This window comes from Nelumbo lutea, chromosome 6 (assembly GCF_056320005.1).
Source record: "Nelumbo lutea isolate HS-2025 chromosome 6, American lotus-T2T, whole genome shotgun sequence".
Taxonomy (NCBI): domain Eukaryota; kingdom Viridiplantae; phylum Streptophyta; class Magnoliopsida; order Proteales; family Nelumbonaceae; genus Nelumbo; species Nelumbo lutea.
Window position 1 is genome coordinate 14,399,960 of NC_142689.1, and position 21,811 is coordinate 14,421,770.

General features: G+C 36.6%; 1 protein-coding gene across 1 annotated transcript; it reads left to right on the forward strand.

Annotated features, from left to right (window-relative positions):
• Positions 1 to 794: 794 nt before the first annotated feature.
• On the forward strand, positions 795 to 16,381 carry LOC148847505 (vesicle-associated membrane protein 714-like). Its single transcript, XM_088949990.1, has 4 exons — positions 795 to 1,284; positions 14,212 to 14,402; positions 14,956 to 15,119; positions 15,915 to 16,381. Exons 1-4 carry the CDS (start codon positions 1,068 to 1,070, stop codon positions 16,003 to 16,005), a joined length of 663 nt encoding a protein of 220 aa, XP_088806116.1. The 5' UTR covers positions 795 to 1,067; the 3' UTR covers positions 16,006 to 16,381.
• The last annotated feature ends 5,430 nt before the right edge of the window (positions 16,382 to 21,811 follow it).

Below are 21,811 nucleotides of genomic sequence, written 5' to 3' on the forward strand. Positions count from 1 at the left end.
AAATTATACTAATTAAGAAAATTAAGTAAATTAAGCAACTAAACCAATAAATTAAATTAATTGAATAATTAATTAAATTCAGCAAATAAGAGTAATCAATCTAAATAAGTAAATTAAGCCAAATTAACAAGACAGTTTAAAAACCAACCCAATCTGAAACCATTTCGACCACTAATTTATAGGTCAACAGCCTGATCATCTGATCCGAATATATCAATCCATGTAATTAAAAAAAAATAATAAAGAAATGACTTGAAAACCATCTATAGGATTGAGAAGGAGTGTAAATACAAATATCTAATAAATACATACAAAATATAATGTTTTACACTGTACATATTTTGCATTTGTACTCGAGCTATAAGAATTGAGAATAGCGAAATTAATTGTCCATCGAAGACATGGTATCATATTCCATGTTTTCACAAATAAAAATTGGCTTAATCTTTGCCCCCTTACTTAGTACCAGGTTGTCAATTATTAGCAACTAACTTAAGTTTTTTTTATTATTATTTTAAAATTAAATCACATTTAATTTGTAATTGACGACTTAATACTAATTTGGGTCATTATTAGCAACTAATTAATTAAGAATAAATAATAAAAATGGGGACCGCATTATCTTGCTTCCTACTCATTCCCAAACAAAGAACTGTCATCTACCTCCATTTCTTTCGTATTAAGTGGAACAATTTCATTTTTGATTTACATATTTTGCAATTTCCACAACAGCGTTTATTGATGTCGCGCCTAATACAAAACATATATTTAATAAATGAAACTATACCAGATACATATTAATATTATGTTGCCGCAAAGACAAGATACCGGAAAATCCTATTAATAAAATATTGAAATACAAAAAATGGGGCGGTGGACATTCCGGTGACAGAGTGGGTCTTCCACGGAGGCTGCCTTTCCGACTTCCAACCTCCTCTCCCTCTCTGTCGATTGTCGTTCGCCACCGGAGCCACTTATGTCTTTCGATCCGTCCAAGACGGAAAAGAAACTAGAGAATCTTTGAAGAGAGTTCCGTGATCAAGTAGGAGTCTCGAAGCTCTGCAATAATGGCGATTCTCTACGCAGTGGTGGCGCGAGGGACAATCGTTCTGTCTGAGTTCAGCGCTGTCTCTGGGAACACAGGCGCTGTTGCACGAAGGATCATGGAGAAATTGCCGTCTGAAGTTGATACGAGACTCTGTTTCTCGCAAGATCGGTATATATTTCACATACTGAGCTCGGATGGTCTCACCTTTCTATGCATGGCGAACGACACCTTCGGAAGTGAGTGTTCGCTTTCAATTTTTTTAAAAGTTTGAGTTTCGCCTGATATTAATTCTGGGTTCTCTTATATTTTCTTCCTTCAGTTTCATTTACTGAAGACGAATTCGGTGTTGGGGGTGAATTTTAATTCATATATGATTCATGCTCGACTATGGAGTTTCTGTTGCTACTGTTGTGATTGGTCATTGTGGAATTGGGATCTTATGTATGGTTTCATTATCCACTGCGTTCGAGTTTGTAATCTGTTCAATTGATTTAATTGATAGAACTGAAGTTTAAATTGTGATTTGAAGGACCTAGTTTAGAACGTTAAAATATTTGCACTGAACACTGAGATGGGAATGTTTTTGTTGTATATTTGGTTAAGCAGGTGGGAGGGAAGATCATGGGAGTTGTGCACTTTACGGCCTGCTTTGTAGAAGTGAAACTTTCAATGGCTTCTGATTTTTTGTTCTCTATCTCTTAATGAATGCTGAATTTTTGTTCTTATTCTTCAACCTGGTGTCCTTTAAATCTCACATTAATTTCATTACTTCCGTGGGATAAGGAACTATGAATCGTCAAAGTTTCGTTTCTTATTATACAAACAAGTCAACAAGAGTCAGCCTTTCCTAATTCCTAATTGCATGATATTATAGATCATGAATATGGTCTTTTAGGAATCTTTCATGTTCTTTGATAGTTCTGCCATTTTTTTTTCTTTCTTTATTATAGATGTATCTATTTTGCAAAATCCTAGAAACCATTTTTCAATCCACATATTCATATTTGTAAAAGCCTCTTGATTGTGCCACGTCTGCCAACCTGCCTTTTTGTAATCTCTTATTGAATGACATAAATACTTCACTGTTCTATTGATCCATGAAAGCCTTTTGATTGTGCTAAGTCTGTGTATCTGTGCTTTTGTATGAAAGGATGATTCTTTTATGGGTTTATGGAGGTTTTGTGACAATATTTTAGAAACGAGAACCTTGGTGTTCCATAAAAGCAATAACAGCCCCCTAGTCCTGCCAACTCAAATAAGCAATAAAAAGGCCAAACAAAGTCTATTAAGCTACCAAGTGCCCCAGAAAACACATACAACACAGGTTCCAAAACTAGAAAAATAGAAGCCTAAATGGGAGTTACAGGAAAAACCACCATATGCAGTCAAGTAGAAGATCTTGTAATCTAATAGAAAGATCAATTATAATCTATTTGTTCATCAAAACTAAATATTTGTTAATTTTAAAATTTGGAGAAAATTGAAAAATGTAAAGGTTCATTTTCTTTTTAATTTCTTTGATTTCATAAAACAAATACATCTAATATATTCTGAATATTGGAATTTTTTGTCATACCACTTTTTTTTTTGGTTGCATGTTTGTGGAATTCTACATATATTTTTCGAGTTATTTTCTATTCAATTATTTAATTAGGTTAAACTCTATTCTACATATATTTTCCAAGTTAGAGATTTGGAAGTGGAAGGCGACTCGCAATTAGTGATCCATTGGGCAAAGCAGCTCAAGGCAGCATCTTGGAAATACAAACATGCTTTCAGGGAAATTGATGTTATTGCAAAGCATTTAAATGCACATTTCAGCTGGGTGAGAAGGTCTCAAATGGGGTAGCAGATTTATTAGCTAAACAGGGAGTTGACAGGCAAAATCTTTTTTGGGCAAACTTGTAAAATGTTACCAAAGGGTGTTTGTATCTTCAACAATTGTATTAACTTTAATCTTCATCTTTAATGAAATCATTTGCTGATATAATAAAAAAACTCTATTCTACTCTTCTGTGATCAGCCTATGTTCCTCTTGTTCTGTTGGCATTTCTGCTTGTATTTGTTTCACTTTAAATTTCATGTGGTTTTTATAATGTTAATAATTGAAAAGAGATTACCTTTAGGAAGTCATGGGCTTGTATGTACACGGGCTTTGTTTTTTTTTTGTCTCAATGATTTCTCTTCACCTGAGATTTTATCTTATTTTTCTTCTAATATTTTTATTTACCATCAAAAAGGGCTGGGGCCTGCAAGTAATTATTAGGATCCTGCACATTATGTCCCTTTTTTTACTTGCATTCTTTTTCTTATCTTGTTTGTTTTTTCACTTGTATGGAATTATTGACATTTTATATTCTATGATATTTGGGTACCTATACAAGGGTTCTGTACTGTGTCAGATACTTAATTGTTTAGTATTGGATACTATGTTGGTGTGCCCTTGTCATATTTGGGTAACATAGTTTATATCTGATTTTTTCTTGTAAATGGAATCTTTACTTTACCTTGTAGCTTATTGACACACTTCACTTTTTGACTATCAAAATCACATAGAGTATTTTATTTTATTTTGTTTTTGGGATGTTAGTTCTGAGGTTGTAGTTAGGTTCCCAAAAGAGTACAGAATTCCCTGAGCAAACATCATACCTGACAAAGTTAAGAAATTGGGGAAGGATGCTATGAATCGCATTCCAAGGAGTTGTCAAAGTTAGCCCGTTGAGAAACACCAGCATCCCAGTCATTATTTGACGATCATGAATACTAGCTATCACCTCATGCCACAACATCCCTCTTTCCAAGGGCCATCTCCACAGGCACTTACCTAACAAAGCTGTATTCTTCAAGATCAAATTTCCTATTCCCAATCCACCTTCTTCCTTGCTTCTACACACTCTATCCCACCTTATTAAGTGATTATTCTTCTCTTCCCTCGACTCTCATAGAAAATTCCCACCTTATTAAGTGATTAGTCACATAATTATTACCCATTGCAGTAATAAAGTAGGTCATGTATAGAGCCCTACTTAACCCAATTGGTAAACTTTTGAGAAAAATGAAGACAGAGGTACCAATACAACTTAGGATACAGGGCTGATGTGGATGGAGGATTAAACATTCAGCAAATCCAGAGGGTCTCCAATCTGTCGGGCAGCTCAGATTGGCCACATCATTATTACCCATTGTGGCAATAGCGTAGATCATGTATAAAAAAACCCTACTTGACCTGATTAGGATGCACGTGGTGGGAAAAAAGGAGAATTAGAGATCTGAATTATAAAGAGAGAGGAAGAAGATCACACTCCTACCCACATGTAACTTGAAAACATACTTTTCATTCCATTAATTCAACTCTAAAATTTTGATAATAATAACTTTATTTATGGACTCAACATAAGGGCTAGGATCTCCCTTTACAGACTCCATTCTGGACTTGGAATTTGGCTTATGGCAACTTTTAACCGTTTCTAAACTAAGGCAAACCCTTATATTACTAAGGACTTAAAACTCCTTACACAACTTTAGCAAACTTTACCAATCCTGCTATGTAAAAAATTCAAACACAATTCCAAGAGTGATCCAAAGAAATAGAAAGACCAAAAATTCTATCCTAGACTGATAGCCTATTACTAAAATGATCATAACTCTCTTGAAACACATCAGATTTATAAAATATTGGTCTCGTTGGATAGATAAACTCAATCACCTGCCTAATGGCAACAAAATCATGCAAAAGAGGCAAGTTTCAATCCATTATCCCTGTAAAATAAGCTCAAAGAAAAATGATGTGATTCTATCTTCAAAATTTCAAAATTTTAAAAAATCTCTAGTAAGATTCTTTAAACTAAATCTTTTTAGTTCTCAACCAAATATTTTTTCAGGACCCTAACTTCAGAAGTCAGCACCTCTAAGTTTCCTGCCAAACGGATTTGGATCTCCCATGTCCCTTCTAGAGTATCCTTCTTGGTGTGGGAAGCTTGTTTGAGAAAAACAAACGCTTGTGACTTGTTACAGTGGAAAAACAAAGGTAGATGGTGCATCTCCCCCCATACTTGTATTTTGTGCCTAAAGAATGGTGAGTCTGCTGAGCACCCTCTTTTACACTGCTTAGAAACAAGGGCAATTTGGTGCTTCTTCCTAAACCTAGTAGGATGCAGCTGGGTCTTCCCTGAACATATTGAAGACCTCCTTTGCCAATGGCAAGGAAGAGACCTTGGTAAGAGAGGAATAGTGTATTGGCACATTGTGGTTCAAGCAGTTTTGCGAGGGATATGGGAGGAGAGAAATAATAGAATCTTCAACAATAAAGCTAAAACTATGGTTAACTGATCTCTCACATCTTTCACTTGTGCAACACTCGGGTGCTGAACTCAGAGGTGTTCAAAGGTGTCTCCTTGAATGACCTTCAGAGAAGCACAGTGGAGATCTTGCTTTCTTCTCCAGCTTCTCTAAAAGCAACAAATTTCCCTCATCCAAGTTTAGAAGAGGAGATGACCATGAACTTTGATGGAAGTGCCCTTGGGAGTCCTGGTTTAGCTGGGATTGGGGGTGTGTTTAAGGGAAAGGATGGGAATTTACTGTGGGCTTACAATGGCCCAATTGGGATGGCAGATTCTACAAAGGCTGAAGTGTTAGCAGTGCTAACTGGGCTCTGGATTGCAAGAGATCTTGGCTTGTCTTCCCTTGCCATCAAAGGAGATTCGAGAAACACCATTGGATGACTTGGGGAGAAGAAACACCTTGGAGGCTTGCTCACTGTTTGGACGAGGCACGGGATCTTCAAGACTCTTTGAATGCTAATCTGTACTGGATTCCTAGAGAGTTAAACCCTGTAGCAGATTGGTTGGCTAAACCGGGAGTCCATAGGGAATTTTTACATAGTGAGAGAGTTATGCCTTTGTAATCTGCATGTGCTCCCTGTTGTACATACTCTCATGTACCTTTCTTGTTTAATGAAATCTGTTATCTTTCATCTCAAAAAAATTCTTTAGACTAATGACTCTTTAAAAAAGAAAATTTCATTAAAAATGAAAAATACAGAGATAATTAGGTGATGAGGCATCACCCAATACAAATAGAACACTGAACTTCAAACAAAAACAGACTGTTTCGACTGTTGCTACAGTAGTCCGAACAGGAAGAAGAAGAAGAAGGGTCTGTCGAAAATCTGATGGATTACCCATTCAGTCGACCCCCTTAATCTATATTAGAGTCTAATCATAGTTACAAAGACAGAAATGACCTTACTTAAGTGTGGGGCAGAGTAACTCTAATAACACTGCCACATAAGCAAGTTACTTAATAAACAGAAGAAGACTAAACTACCCCTATTCGGCACCTCTTAACACTCCCCCTCAAGCTGGAGAATATATGTCATATAATCCCAGCTTGTTACATAGATAGTTCACTTTCCCTAAGTTTAGAGCTTTTGTAAACAAATCTGCCCATTGGTCATTGGAGCCCACATGTTCTGTATTTATCTCTCTGGCAAGAACCTTCTCTCTCACAAAGTAGCAATCAACCTCTATGTGCTTTGTTTTCTCATGAAAAATAGGATTGGATGAGATATGTAGTGCAGCTTGGTTGTCATAGTACAATTTCATAGGTTTATCCATGTGAAACCCAATTTCTTGTAGGAGATTCCTCAGCCACACTAATTCACAGGTAGTGTGAACCATGGCCCTATATTCGGCTTCAGCACTGCTTCTGGCTACAACCGTCTGCTTTTTACTCTTCCATGTCACAAGATTTCCTCCAAAAAATGTGCAATAGCCTGTAGTAGATCTTCTGTCACTCACTGAGCCTGCCCAATCTGCATCTGTATACCCAACTACTTCAAGTTTTCCTCTTGGTTTATACAATAGCCCACGGCCTGGAGCACCTTTCAGATACCTCACAATTCTAAGGACTGCATCCTAGTGAGGTATACGAGGTTTCTGCATGAATTGGCTCACCACACTGACTGCAAAGGAGATGTCGGGTCTCGTGATAGTCAGATAGTTCAGCTTTCCCACTAGTTGTCTATACCTTCCAGGATCTTCAAATACTGCTCCTGTATCACTGCTCAACTTAACATTTGGTTCCATAGGGGTCCCAGCCGGTTTTGCACCTAACAGTCCTGTTTCTTCCAATAGATCAATGACATATTTCCTTTGGCACAGATTCACACCTTGTTTTGACCTGGCAACCTCTATTCCCAAGAAATACTTTAATGTTCCAAGGTCCTTTGTTTGAAAATGATTTTGCAGAAATACCTTTAGTTTGCCAATCCCCAATTTATCACTACTAGTGATGACAATATCATCCACATAGACCACTAATAAAATCTTCCCAGCTTCTGAGTCATAGCTGAACACTGAGTGATCAACCTGGCATTGCTTCATTCCAAAACTCTTCACCACTTCGCTAAACTTCCCAAACCAAGCACATGGAGATTGTTTCAACCCATAAATTGCTTTCTTCAGCCTGCACACTTTACCACCCTCCCCCTGAGCAACAAACCTAGGTGGTTGCTCCATATATACCTCCTCCACTAGATCACCATGGAGGAAGGCATTCTTTATGTCAAGTTGAAGGAGAGGCCAATCATACATAATTGCCAAGGAAATTAGGACACGAACGGAACCAATTTTAGCCACCGGTGAGAATGTCTCCATATAGTCCACACCATACACCTGTGAGTAACCTTTAGCAACAAGTCTGGCCTTCAGACGCTCCACACTACCATCTGACAAGTATTTCACAGTATACACCCATTTACAGCCCATAGCATGCTTCCCAAGTGGAAGAGTAGTAAGTTCCCACGTTTGAGTATGTTGAAGAGCAGAAAGTTCCTCCTCCATTGCCCACCACCATCCATGTGAACTAAGAGCTTCTTGAACATTGTTAGGTAGGGAAATAGAAGACAAAAGTGAAACAAACTGGCGATGTGATGCAGAAATATGAGATAATGAAACAAAATTGGAAATGGAATGGAGTGTGGAACTACGTTTACCTTTCCGTAAGGCAATGGGTAGGTCAAGATCTGAAGGTTCAGCAATAGGAGCCATGGGAGGATCCGCAGATGAGGTAGAAGCTGGAGGAGGGGTCGGTGTCGTTCGACGTGTATACACTTGTCGGATTGGTGGTCGTTCAGTGGTGACCTGCACTGGATGAGGAGATGGGTCTACTCCAACAACAGCCTCTAGAACTGAATCACTGACAAGAAGAGGAAGAGGAGGTAAGGGTGAGGACAAGGGTGCTTCATGACTGGAGAAGAAGGGGACAGACTCAAAAAATGTGACATCAGGGCAGACATAGCACTTTCGGGCAATAGGATTGTAACACTTGTACCCTTTTTGAGTCCGAGAGTAGCCAAGGAAGACACATTTAATTGAGCGTGCATCTAGCTTGTCTATTCCAGGACCCAGATTATGAACAAAGCACACACAACCAAAGACACGAGGAGTTAATGGAAACGGAGATAAAGTGGGAAACAAGATGGAGAAGGGGGACCGACCATGAAGAATAAAAGAGGGCATCCAATTAATGAGAAAACATGCAGTGAGTACAACATCACTCCAAAACCGTTTAGGGACATGCATGTGGTGAAGCATAGACCGAGCAATTTCAAGAAGATGACGATTCTTCCGTTCAGCCACCCCATTTTGTTGAGGGGTGAAAGCACACGAGGTCTGATGAATAATGCCATGTTGTTCTAAATACTGTTGAAATGCAGTAAGAAAGTATTCACGACCATTATCTGAACGGAGAACTTTGATTGGAACACCAAATTGTGTGCGTATTTCAGCATGGAATTTTTGAAAAATGGAAAATAATTCACTTCTTTCTTTCATTAAGTAAATCCATGTCATTTTTGAACAATCATCAATAAAGGAGACAAAATACTTGTACGCATTATAAGACTCTATTTTGATCGGGCCCCAAACATCTGAGTGAACCAAAGAAAAATGACTCAACATACAACTCTCAACTCTTGGACTGAAGGACACACGACGGTGTTTACCAAACTGACATGACTCACATTGTAAAACTGACAACTGATTCAATGATGGAACCAACATCTTGAGGACCTTGAGAGATGGATGTCCCAGTCGGCAATGCCATTGTAGAGGAGTAAGGGAAGTCTGAAGTGCAATTGAAGATCCACCGCCGTCAAGGTAATACAATCCACCAGCTTCATGCCCCCCACCAATCTTCTTCCCCGTCTTGAGATCCTGAAAAACACAAGTGGAAGGAAAGAGGGTAACAGAACAGTTAAGAGCTTTGGTTATTTTACTAACAAACATAAGATTGAATGGAAACTTAGGTACGTATAAAACAGATGATAAAGGGACAGAAGCCAAGTCAACATTACCAACACCACAGACGGGAGATGAGGACCCATTGGCAAGTGTAACAGTTTGTGGTGTGGAGGTTTCAGCAAGAGAAGAGAACACACCTGGAGTCCCGGTCATATGATCTGAGGCTCCAGAGTCAATAATCCAGGAAGGAGTTTTAGATGACATGCAAGCGATACCTGATTGGGCATATGTGGCAGTGGTATGCTGTGAAGTAGTTTGAAGGAACCGTTCATACTCATCACGCGGAACACTCACCATCTCCCTCCCAGAAGTAGATGTAGATGTGGAAGGAGTTAGGTCTGCCAGTTTACAATCACTAATAGCAACATTGCCTGCTACAGCATGATTAGACCATTTAGAGGGAGGGCCATGTAGATCATAACAGAAATTCACTGTGTGTCCATCCCTACCACAATGAGTACACTTCCTTGTAGAGTTATTTTTTCCTCTGCCACGGTCTCCCCCTGAGTCACGACCACCCCTACCAATCATGGGATTGCCACGGCCCCCTCTGAAATGACCTCCCCCTCTTGTACTATGTCCACCACCTCTAACTGTCACAAGTGTTGATCTATCATACTGTGTGGGGTTCTCTGTCTGGCCCAAAGAAATTCTACGAAGTCTTGAGAATACTTCCTCAAGTGTAGGAAGAGTAGAGCCCCCCAATATTTGAGCTCTAACCGGTTCATATTCCGACTTCAGCCCCACTAAAAATCTTGTAACATCTAGCTACTCCCTTTGCTGTTGCTGAACTTGAATATCTGGAGTAAGGGGATGATAGACATTGAGTTCATTCCTTATATTCTTCATGCAGGCATAGTACTCTTCTAGTGTTTTGGTTCCTTGTTGTAAATCAAAGTACTCCTGATACACCTGATATACTCTTGTTGTGTTATCTTGTCTAGAATATAGCTTCTTAGCATGCTCCCATATATCCTTACCCGTATCAAGGAACATGAAGTTGGCACTGATTTTGGGTTCCATACTATTCCACAGCCAAGTCATGATTTGAGCATCTTCTTGTTCCCAATCATCAAACCCTGGGGAGTCAACCGGTGGCTTCTCATCTCTAACATGCTTTGCTTTCTTCTTTGCCTTGAGAAAAACTTCCACGGATTTAGCCCATGGAACATAGCTCTCCCCATTTAGCTTAATTGAGATCATTTGTACTCCTAGGTAGTCGGAAGAAATTACTACACTAGGTTTCTGATCATTGTAGCCATCTCCTATTGCTGCCATTGTGCCTTTTTCACGGTTGTCTTTAACTTTACTTCTCAGCTACAAGCTGATTGATGTTGTTCACAGTTTGATATTTCAGCCCCTATTGCAGCCTCTAAACACCACTGCTGACTTCACACACTTGTTCTTATTCACACTACTGCTGACTTCACACACTTATGTCCCACATAAGCATCAGTTTACCATTCACTAATCACAAGTAGAGGCCCTCTTACAACCACTCAAGCACCACAACACAACCAAATCTGCTGCACCCAGTTCAGACTTATTTAATACACTTAAGAGGACATTACACAACCACAAGGAGTTCGGCAAGGTCACTGCATTCTACCTTATACCACTCGGCTACTGCCCTACAACAACTTACTGCATTCTACCTTATACCGTATCAAGAGGGCATTACACAACAACTTACAGCAGCCCTACACATTCGGCTATTACACAACAACTTACAACAGCCCTACACATTCGGCTACTGCACACACAGCCCTTCCTAGGGCAACAATGAACCTAGTTCTCTAGGTTCTACTCAGTACAACAGCTTCTTGTAGGGTTTCTACCCAGAAATATAAGTAACACTAGAAGAAGAAAGAACTGACCTTCCTTTGAGAATATCAATCAACCATTCACTACTGAAGTCACTTTCCTTGTTGAAGAAGGTTATGCGCAGCAGAGAGACAAGCTGTACTATTTCTGACCTAGGGCGAACTAGTTCTCTCCATCGACTGGTCAGAGACGAAGGTGAAGAGTCACGAACAGTGCTGAGTTGCTTTACCAACTGACTTAGGTCAGGAGCATTGCTCTGATACCATGTTTCGACTGTTGTTACAGTAGTCCGAACAGGAAGAAGAAGAAGAAGAAGAAGAAGAAGAAGAAAAAGAAGGGTCTGTCGAAAATCTGATGGATTACCCATTCAGTCGACCCCCTTAATCTATATTAGGTTCTAATCATAGTTACAAAGACAGAAATGACCTTACTTAAGTGTGGGGCAGAGTAACTCTAATAACACTGCCACATAAGCAAGTTACTTAATAAACAGAAGAAGACTAAACTACCCCTATTCGGCACCTCTTAACACAGACAAAAACAAACAAATATAATAACCGTATTCCTGACTCTTGATGCATTAACAAACTAGAAAATAACTATTAGACGGCTCAAATCACCAAAACTAGAAACACCTGAAATTATGAAGTTTCTATTTGATAAGGAATCAGGAGAAAACCGATTTCTTTCCTCATGGATTTGCCCCTTCTTCCAGCCTGTATAGAAGGGCTTTAGGGCCAGATGTATCCCAATAAATTAAATGCATGCATTGTTTTTGAAACAGGTAAAGTATTGTATTGTATTAAAATATGAGTGAAAGCCAATAACATCAGCCCATGTAAAATGAGAGCCTGTATATTGGGAATATACAAAAAGATTCAACTAAAAAGGGTCCAGCTTGCAAAAAGAGAAATGCTGGACACCCTTGAAAGCCCTTTGTACACACTTAACCGGGAACACAAAAGCCCATAACCTTGTTTCTTATTGAAGCTACACCAGAACATTTGTTATCAAAGATTCAGCTGTTTCTTTCCTTCCAGAGAGCCCACAGGATAGCAGATGGACAAATCCTCCAAAACAGTTTACCCCTAGCATTCAAACCCTTGAGGAACCACCCTTGCAGAAGTTGAAGGACTGGTTCAGGTAGGCAGGACTGAACACCAAAGCACCAAGCCATTTCCCACAGTTGGGAAGAAAACCTGCAATGGATAAAAAGGTGATTGGAGGATTCAGAAGTCTCATTGCGCAAAGGGTACAAGATACTAGGAAGATGCATTCCCCTTCTGAGCAGCCAATCAGAAATGCTAAGGAATTGAGTTGATAGTTTTTTGGTTGACAAAATTTTAATAAGATCATAAATTTATAATGGCAAAGAAAATGCAAAAAGGATGGAGGAAAAGCACTTTGATATTTGTATGCAAGAATGGAAGATGTACAAAGTTTCATCAGCAAGCATATATAAAAAAAAAAAAAAGTTCATTAACAAGCTTATAAATTATACCATGGAAATTGGGCGAGGATGAACTGAACACACTTGGGGTTGTGGGCCATTTGATAACTGCTGAAGGTGGAATGTTGAAAGGATTCCAAACTTGAAAAGGGCTTAAATCTGGTGGTATTGCTGGTATATGATAAAACCTTTAGGGGTCAAATAATCACCCCAATGCCTGTGCTTCATCATTAGCAATTAGGTAGGTTTTGAGTTGCTGAAATGCTGAATGAGACATTTTCAAATTTAAAATCTTTTTAGCATTCTGCTTTCACCTCCTATTTCATCAGTTACCAGATGCCAGTGAGTCATGTGAAAAGACTATCAGAATATCAATTTGGTTTCATATCAGGTTGGTTGCAAGTTCAGCAAATTCTATGGATGCCATATTAGCAAGAAAGGAAGCTTTGCTGTACGATTTGCTTGTGGGATTTAATGGTTGGATTCTATCATCTCTATCCCTCTGATGAGTGTGTCTCCTGCTTAGAGATTGGGCTGGGTAATAATATTATGCCCATTATCCCTCATTCCCTCTATTCTCTGTATTCTTTATTTTCTTCTTTAGGTTCTATTTATCTTCACTTCAAACCTGAACTGGATGCAAATTTTCCACCCTCTTCACGTTTGCATTTGTTTGTATGTGACTAGTATTTGCACAATTACCTGATGCAGATTTTGCACTTATTGTCTCATTTTCACCCATTGGCTTGCAAATTTTGCATCCTAGAAATTGATGTAAAATTTGCACCACCTTGTTCCTACCTTAATTTCCTCTTATATAAAGTAGGGATTACATCATTTCACTTCCCATTTTACTCCTCCCAAACAAACAACCTTCCTCCTGCTTTCTTTCTCTTTGATATGAAGTGGGGATCACATCATTTTACTTCCCATTTCACTCCTCACAAACAAATAAAACGAAGTCAAGCCTGAAGCAAATGTAAACCAGAATTTACACTTAGCTCATTTGTATCCCAAGCATTTACACCAGTGTAAATTTCATTTGCATTGCAAATAAATGGAGCCTTAGTTCCATTTTGAGCAGCAATCTCTCTTAAAGCTGCTTCAAGCTTTATACAAAATAGCTGAGGTAATGCTTTCTTGAGGTTTGGCATAAACTTAGTAAAAATTTAGTTTCATCGCCTCCACAAGGGGAGAAGGCAGGAAAGAGATGAAGATATACTTAAATTGTGGAAATGGATACCAAATCAAATTTTGTTTCTAAATTGTGCAAATTTCACATGATACCTAAATCAGAACCCCCTAAAGCATGGAATTGAATGCATGACATCTGCTAGGATAACCCTATTGTTTGATTTCACCATGCTCCAGTTGCTTCTCTATGATGGACTTCAGGTCTTTTCCAAAGATTTTAATTTTAACATATTTTCATTTATTCAGTTTTTTCATTCACAAAAATAGGCTAGATGATTGTCTTTCTTTATGGTTTGTTGATATCCCCTTGTGATCTGGACTTTATTCTCTCAGTTCTTTGTTGCTTTGATGACTTCAACAGTTCAGCTTTACATTCGATTTTTATAATCCAGGAAGAATTCCATTTTCTTACTTGGAGGATATCCACATGAGATTTATAAAAAACTATGGCAGGGTGGCTCATTCTGCACCTGCTTATGCAATGAATGACGAATTTTCGAGGGTCTTACATCAGCAAATGGAATTTTTCTCCAGTAATCCCAGTGCAGATACTCTTAACCGTGTGAGAGGTGAAGTTGGTGAGGCAAGTATCTGTTGTTGCTGGATTATCATTTATTATCTATTAATTGTTTTTCTTTAGATTTTTATGCCATCTAGATTTTGTTGTATCACCTTGTGAGAGTGAGATTATTCAAAAACTTGTGAAGGATTTTATTGTTGTTATCTAAAAAGCCATTCTGGTTATCATCTCTAAATTGCCTAGTTTTGAAATGTAGTTATTCTTTGTTCTGTATATGGTGGTGCCTTAGATCTATTGTGCAGGCTTATGCTTTACTCATAATAAAAAGTAACAACTAATCTCTATTTCTTAGGTACATTACCTTGAAATTGATTCTTCTTTATTATTTCTTTTCTTCTATGCCCTACAATATCACTCCAAATTGTTTAGCTCAGACCTCGTAAATGACATGTTTTCTCCCAACCAAAGTCCTGACTTTGCTGTCAAAAACCTAAATTGCATGGTTATTGAAGCACTTAATCTAGTTATCCATCTGTTTTGCTAATGGTGTTGTCTTAGATCTGCTATGCAGACTTGCATTTTGTTACACTGGTAGCAACTAAAACTTGATATTCAGATACGTACTATCATGGTGGAGAATATTGAAAAGATACTGGAGAGAGGTGACAAGATTGAACTTCTTGTTGACAAGACTGCAACAATGCAAGACAGTTCTTTTCACTTCAGAAAACAATCTAGGCGCCTCCGCCGGGCTCTTTGGATGAAAAATGCCAAGCTTTTGTGAGTACCCATATATCCCTTTTATGAGATTAATTTGCTCTAAATGAATATGCTTTGCATTCATGAGCCATTTTTAAGACATTATACCATGGTCCATGGAGAATCATGATCTCCTTGGCTTTTGGATATAAATTATACTAGCAAGTAAACCCATGCAATGCATGGGATTAAATAGAAATTTGGTTGGGTTTGGATCAGGGTTCAGGTTCATCGAAAATTTGTCAAACTCCACAAGTCAGCCCAAGCTGCAGTCAAATTTGGGTTTTAACATCAGTTTAGGTCCAGGATAGGTCTATATTTAGGATTGGTCTTGGTTTGGCCCTTAACCTAACTCAACCTATTAAATGTGTACCCTTACTTTATTAGAGAGGGCCAAAAGGGGTTAAGAAGAAAAGATGGATTTAATGGGGGAGGAGAGATGTTACAAACATTAACTATTGGAGAGAGAGAGAGAGAGAGAGAGAGTTTTAAGAATAATTTTATTAGAGTAGACAATTAAAACCAAGAGAGATTTAACTTTGATTTATTGTATTTTTAACAATTTAAATTAAAAATGAATAACCACATGCGTGAGAAATGAGGGGAGGAGGAGGTCCGTGTGAGCTTTGTGGTCGTCACCTCCCCTCTTTCCTCTTTCTAATAGATTTGGATAGATGCAGGGCTCATCCTTGTATGCATGAACAACATGTAGAAGGTTCTGGCCTATTGAAAAAGCAGGCTGCACCTTGGAAATCTTGTATAAATGAGCCCCTTGGTTGGATGTGCATGAATGAATCTTTTCCTCTTCAATTGCAGGGCCATGTTGACATGTTTCATAGTTGTCTTGCTATACATTATTATAGCTGCTTGTTGTGGAGGCATTACTCTTCCTTCATGTCGGTCTTGATGCAGCTTAGAGGTGATTCATAATGGTGCTTGCTCTGTATGTTAGCCGCCCGTCTGCAGAGTTGAACTTTCAAATTTCTAGGTACGTTGGCCAGGAGTGACATATGCCATGACCGTACAATGGCCCCATAAACAACCCTGCTGATCATCTCTTTGGAAAAACCATGAATTCAATACTTGTGGATGACCCGTCTTCTGTAAATTCTGGGATTTTCTGTATGATACTGTCATCTATTGTCAAAATTCTGTTTCTTCAGTAAATTATGTTTGATGTTTTACAATGGAACCTGCTTCTGCATGTTTCCGGTTTGTTTGGTTCCGATTCATTTTGTTCCTTGAATACGATAATGGTACTTATCAAACTTGCTTTTGTATCATGTCTGTCTGTAGTGTTGTTGGTTAAGAGCCTTCTTTGTTCGAGTGGAAGCCTCCTAATTTTTGGTTCGTGTAATAAATTCTTAGGTTTTCCATCTTCCAAAGTTATCTTAAACTCCATTGAGTAAAATGATTCCACCTGGCTACGAACGTCTGCAGAGCTGGACATAGTCACCCATGCTATTGCTCAGAGGTCCCTTTACTCTATTCAACCGATTTACTTTTCTTCTTTCCCGTAGGCTGCGTTTGGTTGCAGTGCAAATACAATTTTGCATGCTGTAAATGATGTCTTGTCTGGTTTAAGTGAATACATGGAACCGGATTTCGATTTTCTTTTGTGCTCGTTTTGTTTGGCATTTAATGATGCAGTTTTGTGAGCGTTTGGTTTACAACATGAAACAACTGGAAACTCAACTGCATTGTCGGAAATATACAGTTCCAATTTTAGTTCTGACCAGTGTGCCTTGGCTCTGTTTTGATTTAGACAAATGGGCTTATAAGAAATATCCAAAAAGAGAGTTTCAGTTCTCAAACTGAACAGCATTTGATTTTTACTGAGAAGCAGAGTTCACAAGTAAATAGGGTTCATGAAATTTGGTGATTTCTTCACGAACACCCAAACCAAAATCTAATCAATTCACAAGTTACAACTTCAACAAAAGAACCTCTGTGAGTTTCGGCAGTCTTTTGTGACAGATTGAAATTGATTAGTGACTCCAGATGCAATCTAAATGAATCATTACGATTGGTGTTGACTATAGAATGAAATTCTTAGAAACCCACTCGGTCCTGCTAGCTGCAACCATTGGATTTCGTTCTCCCTTCTCTTGCATTTTCTCTCTCCAAAAGCAGGGTTCAGTTGTTGAAAAAGAGAGTTCAATCGTTCATTTGTTGGAGATTCTAATATTTACCATCTTGATTTCTTCCAAAAAAAAATAAGAGGAATTGATTATGAAATCCCTTGCCTTCCAAGAAATCAAGGGAAGTGGATGTAGAAGCCACCTGTGTAGCAAGGAACCATTGGTGTCATAGATCATTGGTTTGATTTGTGGGTTTGGAGATCTTCTATGGAAAATGATTGAGATTGGATTTCACCATTGTAGTTGCTTTTCTGGTGGAGTTTTTCGAGGTGTCCTTTAAAGTGTACAAACGACTAGGCTTGTTTGCATTGATAGAAAAGAGTGTAAGAGTTTATTTTGATAAACTTTGACACTTATATCGATGGAAATTCTGACACATCCACAAATTTATATTGATTTTGGCAACATATTTACACCATAAGCAAAGTGGAAAAACTGGACCAGAGTAAATATTTACATCGAACCAGCGTTTGTATCGTAAACAAATGCAGCATTAGTGCTTGTCATCTCTTGTTAGATTGGACCACCTGTAATTAACCATGTTTTTGTTAGTGTGAGTGGCCAGATGCCCTCAAAGGGATAACCTTGGTGTATGGATAAATCCTACGGCCGATGGTTCAACCTACATCAACGGGTAAAATGTTTAAATAAAGCATAGGTCTTATTCTCCACTTGTGTTGTTTACTGTTACAGCTTGATTCACTCTTATCAGATAAACATACTGTTGCCAATGCCAACTCCACTTGCTTGATATGGTCAATGGTTTGACTAGGTAGTTGAGAAAGCTTGGGCAGAAAATCCTATCCAGTGGAACACTTGTCTCTGATCTAACGGGCTGAACAGGTCCAAGTGCGCCTAAATTCATGCTGCAGAGATTTGTTACTGTTAACAAACTTTCTTGAATGTTAGAAGAAGCACACACACACACATAGTTCTGTTCTACAGAAAGCGTGAGCTTCAACTCTGCTTTGCAAGGAAAAATCCATTTTGAATCTTAGTCAAGTTGGGTCAAATCTGTATTCTTTGGCTCAGTGTCAGAGCATCAGCCAAGTGTTTTATTTGCCCTCTATCAATTCGCTGTTGAATGATCAGGGACTAATAGTTTTGCAAACAAAACGATGAGATGGAGCCATGGGTTTGAGAGTGCAATAATGGTGGTTACATAAAGATGGTTAGTTGTTTCTAGGTACTTTTAGGGTCATTGGTTGGGTCCCATGTGTGGCTTGCTTTATAAAATACTAAATGTTACAGAACTTCTATAGCATGTGAATGTTGGCTTAGGAATCATCTTCTCTTCTAGTCTTCCTTTTTTTGTCCTAAGATTACAACCATCGACAATTTTATTGCTTTATTTTCTTTCTGTGTACTTGTCCTCTATTTCCTGAAGCTCTTCTCTCTTTGTCATCTCTTTCTTTGGATTACAAGGGATCTATCCTTTGGATAATGGTTTTATTTGACATTTTTCGGTCCATTTGGAAAAATATGTACGTTCAGGTTTTTAAGGGGATTGACTTTAAGCCAACAGACCGAATGCACCTGACTATTAACCAGGGGTTCTGGGTCTATCATTTTGTCTGACTCATTGACAACTCTAAATTAAACAATACCCAAAAAAGTGGTATTTACAACCATCCACCCAATGATTATCGAGTTGATCTAAAATAATCAATTAAAGGCATGTTTGAAACCATTATTGTTTTCCTTAAAAGTGGTGCCATGTTGGTGCCACGTAAGAGATTCGGTGCTGGGAAAAGTGACACCTGTTTGGTTGAGCCTTTTTTCAAGAAATGTTTTTTTCTTCCCAAATCACGTCTAGAATTCAAGAAAAACATGGGTTGAGAACGTTTTTTATTTTTTTTTTCAGTTTTTTCATTTTTATGCTGATGTGATGTTGAAAAACGCCTAAATGAAAGCAACGGTTCCAAACAAAAAAAATGTCATTTTTTAATAAAACAACATACCAATATAACACCATTTTCTTATAAAACAGCACAAATGATGCTAAAAAAACAACATCGTTTCATTTATCAAAAAAAAAAATACTAAAGCAATTGAATTTTTAATAATACTAAACTTCAAACATTATAAATAGAGAATAGGCTGCAACTTGTTCTCATCCATATCAGACAACACTTTTAATAAAGATCAAATGCGCCTTTTTTATGTTTTGTTTTTTGGTTTATTGATTTTTTCCAAGATGCTTTGCTTCAAGCACCTATTGAAATATAAAAAGCATTTCATCAAATAGAAACACTCCAAACTGAGAACTAATCCATTACAAAGAAATAAGAGAGACAAAACAACAAACTGGGTGAAGCCTTTCATCCAAAGGTGGGTACGAAATGATCATACCACATTCAACTTTAAAAATGAATTGCAAATATACCTCGACTTAGAGGTCTCTTGTCTCCAGTGATCATCGATCACTAGAAACGAGATCTTTTGTCGTTGTTATCACATTTGGATTAAAAGAAAAGAAAAAAAAAGAGAGAGAGAGAGAGAGAGAACAATTGAGATGGCTTAACAATACTTTTCTGCGCTTCTGAAGTTGTGCCTTTTGTTAAAATGTCCAAGAAATAGTTGTAGTTTTGAAGACCTAGACGCTTAACATGAAAATACACCCAACAAACCAAGCCAAGATCATTACTTCTTACAAAGAAAGATTAAAAAAGAATGAAATCAATTTGTTTAATAGAGAAAATGTAACAAAAGATGGGATGGTAGGGGTAGACTCTGAAATGTAAAGATAGACAAATAGAAGATAAATCTATTACTTTGAAGGTAACCCCATTTGTTAACATTTTATATGCAGGAACATTAAGTGATTTGTCTCCACAACTCTTTGACATAATATGACTCCAAACCTCTTGCCCACAAGAATTCTGCCTACGTTTACCTACAACACACTACCCCCTTTAATTGAGAATATCGCCCCTTGCATAATACTATGTAGGAGGATGAGATATTTTCCATGTGTGATTGTGATGTTAAATGGGTAAACATAGACAGAATTTGTGTGGGCAGGAGATCCAGACTCACATAATATTCTCTAACTTAGACCAATGAGAGAATTTGGTCAGACAAATTTGTTCGATTGGGTTGGAATGAATAAGAGATAGGTTTCCATTCCTTTAATTTCAAACATAAGAGTGAGACAAATGTGTGGTGGGACAGGTGGAGAGCATTCTTGTTATTGGGAGCAGATCTCAACTTGAATGTATATAATATAACTTAGAGGATGCAACTTGGGCCAAGTTAGGCTAAACTCAAATTTAAAATGTTGGATTAGGTTGGAACAAATTGAACAAAATCATGGTATGGTATACTTGCATTTATGCAATGGTTGTATTTTTTGTCCTAAATCTATCTATCTATCTATCTATATATTCTCATTTTTTTGAATTTTTTAATTCCATGTGATTTTTAAACAACCAATGAGATGCACTTTCCCAATAACCTAAATAATCTCTTCTCCTAAAATTATTCCTAAACTACCTCCCCCACTATTTTCAAATTTATCTTTAATTCCTATTTGTCTTCTAAATTATCTCTAATTCCTATTTATCTATTAAATTATCTCTAATTCCTGTTTATTCCTAAATTATCTCAAATTCCTATTTATCCTCTCTCATACTTTTTATCTATATCTATCCAAAGAAACTATAGATTAAAAAATTTAATAATTATTTAAATATTATAACAACATTATAAAATAACTAAAATATTTATTAAAAATACAAAAAATAATTTTATATTTTTATAAAAAATATATCACAAAATTATGTACTAACAATTTAAACTATGTTTTTTCTATATTATCAATTTAAATGTTTTTAAAATATTTAAAAATATGTAATAGATTTAAATAAATAAAATTCAAATAACAAAAAAAATTAAATATTTTATAGATTATTTAAATATTTAAATAACTAAATATTTATATAACTAGATTTTAAATAGTTAAAATAACGAAATTATGTAACAAATTAAAAAAAAATATTCAAAGTAGAAAAATAATTATAGCATAATATTTAAATGAATAATAATTTAATATATTACAAATTTAATAATGAAATTATGTAATCATAGTATAAATTATGATTTTATGGAAAATTAAATTCAATAAATAATTAATATTTTAAAATTTAAATATTTTACATATTATTTAAGTATTTAAATAACTAAATATTTTAAATAGCAAAATAATTAACATAACTAGATTTTAAATAGTTAAAATAAATAAATTATGTAATAAACTCAAAAAAAATCTAAAAAGTAGAAAAGTAGTTATAATATAATATTGAAAATAATAATAATTTAATATTTTTACATAATACTATAAATAATTAATTTCACTTATATCAATTAATAATTTAAGAAAATAACTTTCAAGAAAATAATATTTATTAATAGTAATTTTAAACTCTTAATCTATATTTATTACATAATTATATATATTAACATTAATATTTATTATCTTTTGTGATAAATGTATTTTCAATAAGTATGTATAAATTTATTTTGTTAAGTTATTTAATAGAAAACTTTCAATAGTTATTGGAGATTGCATTA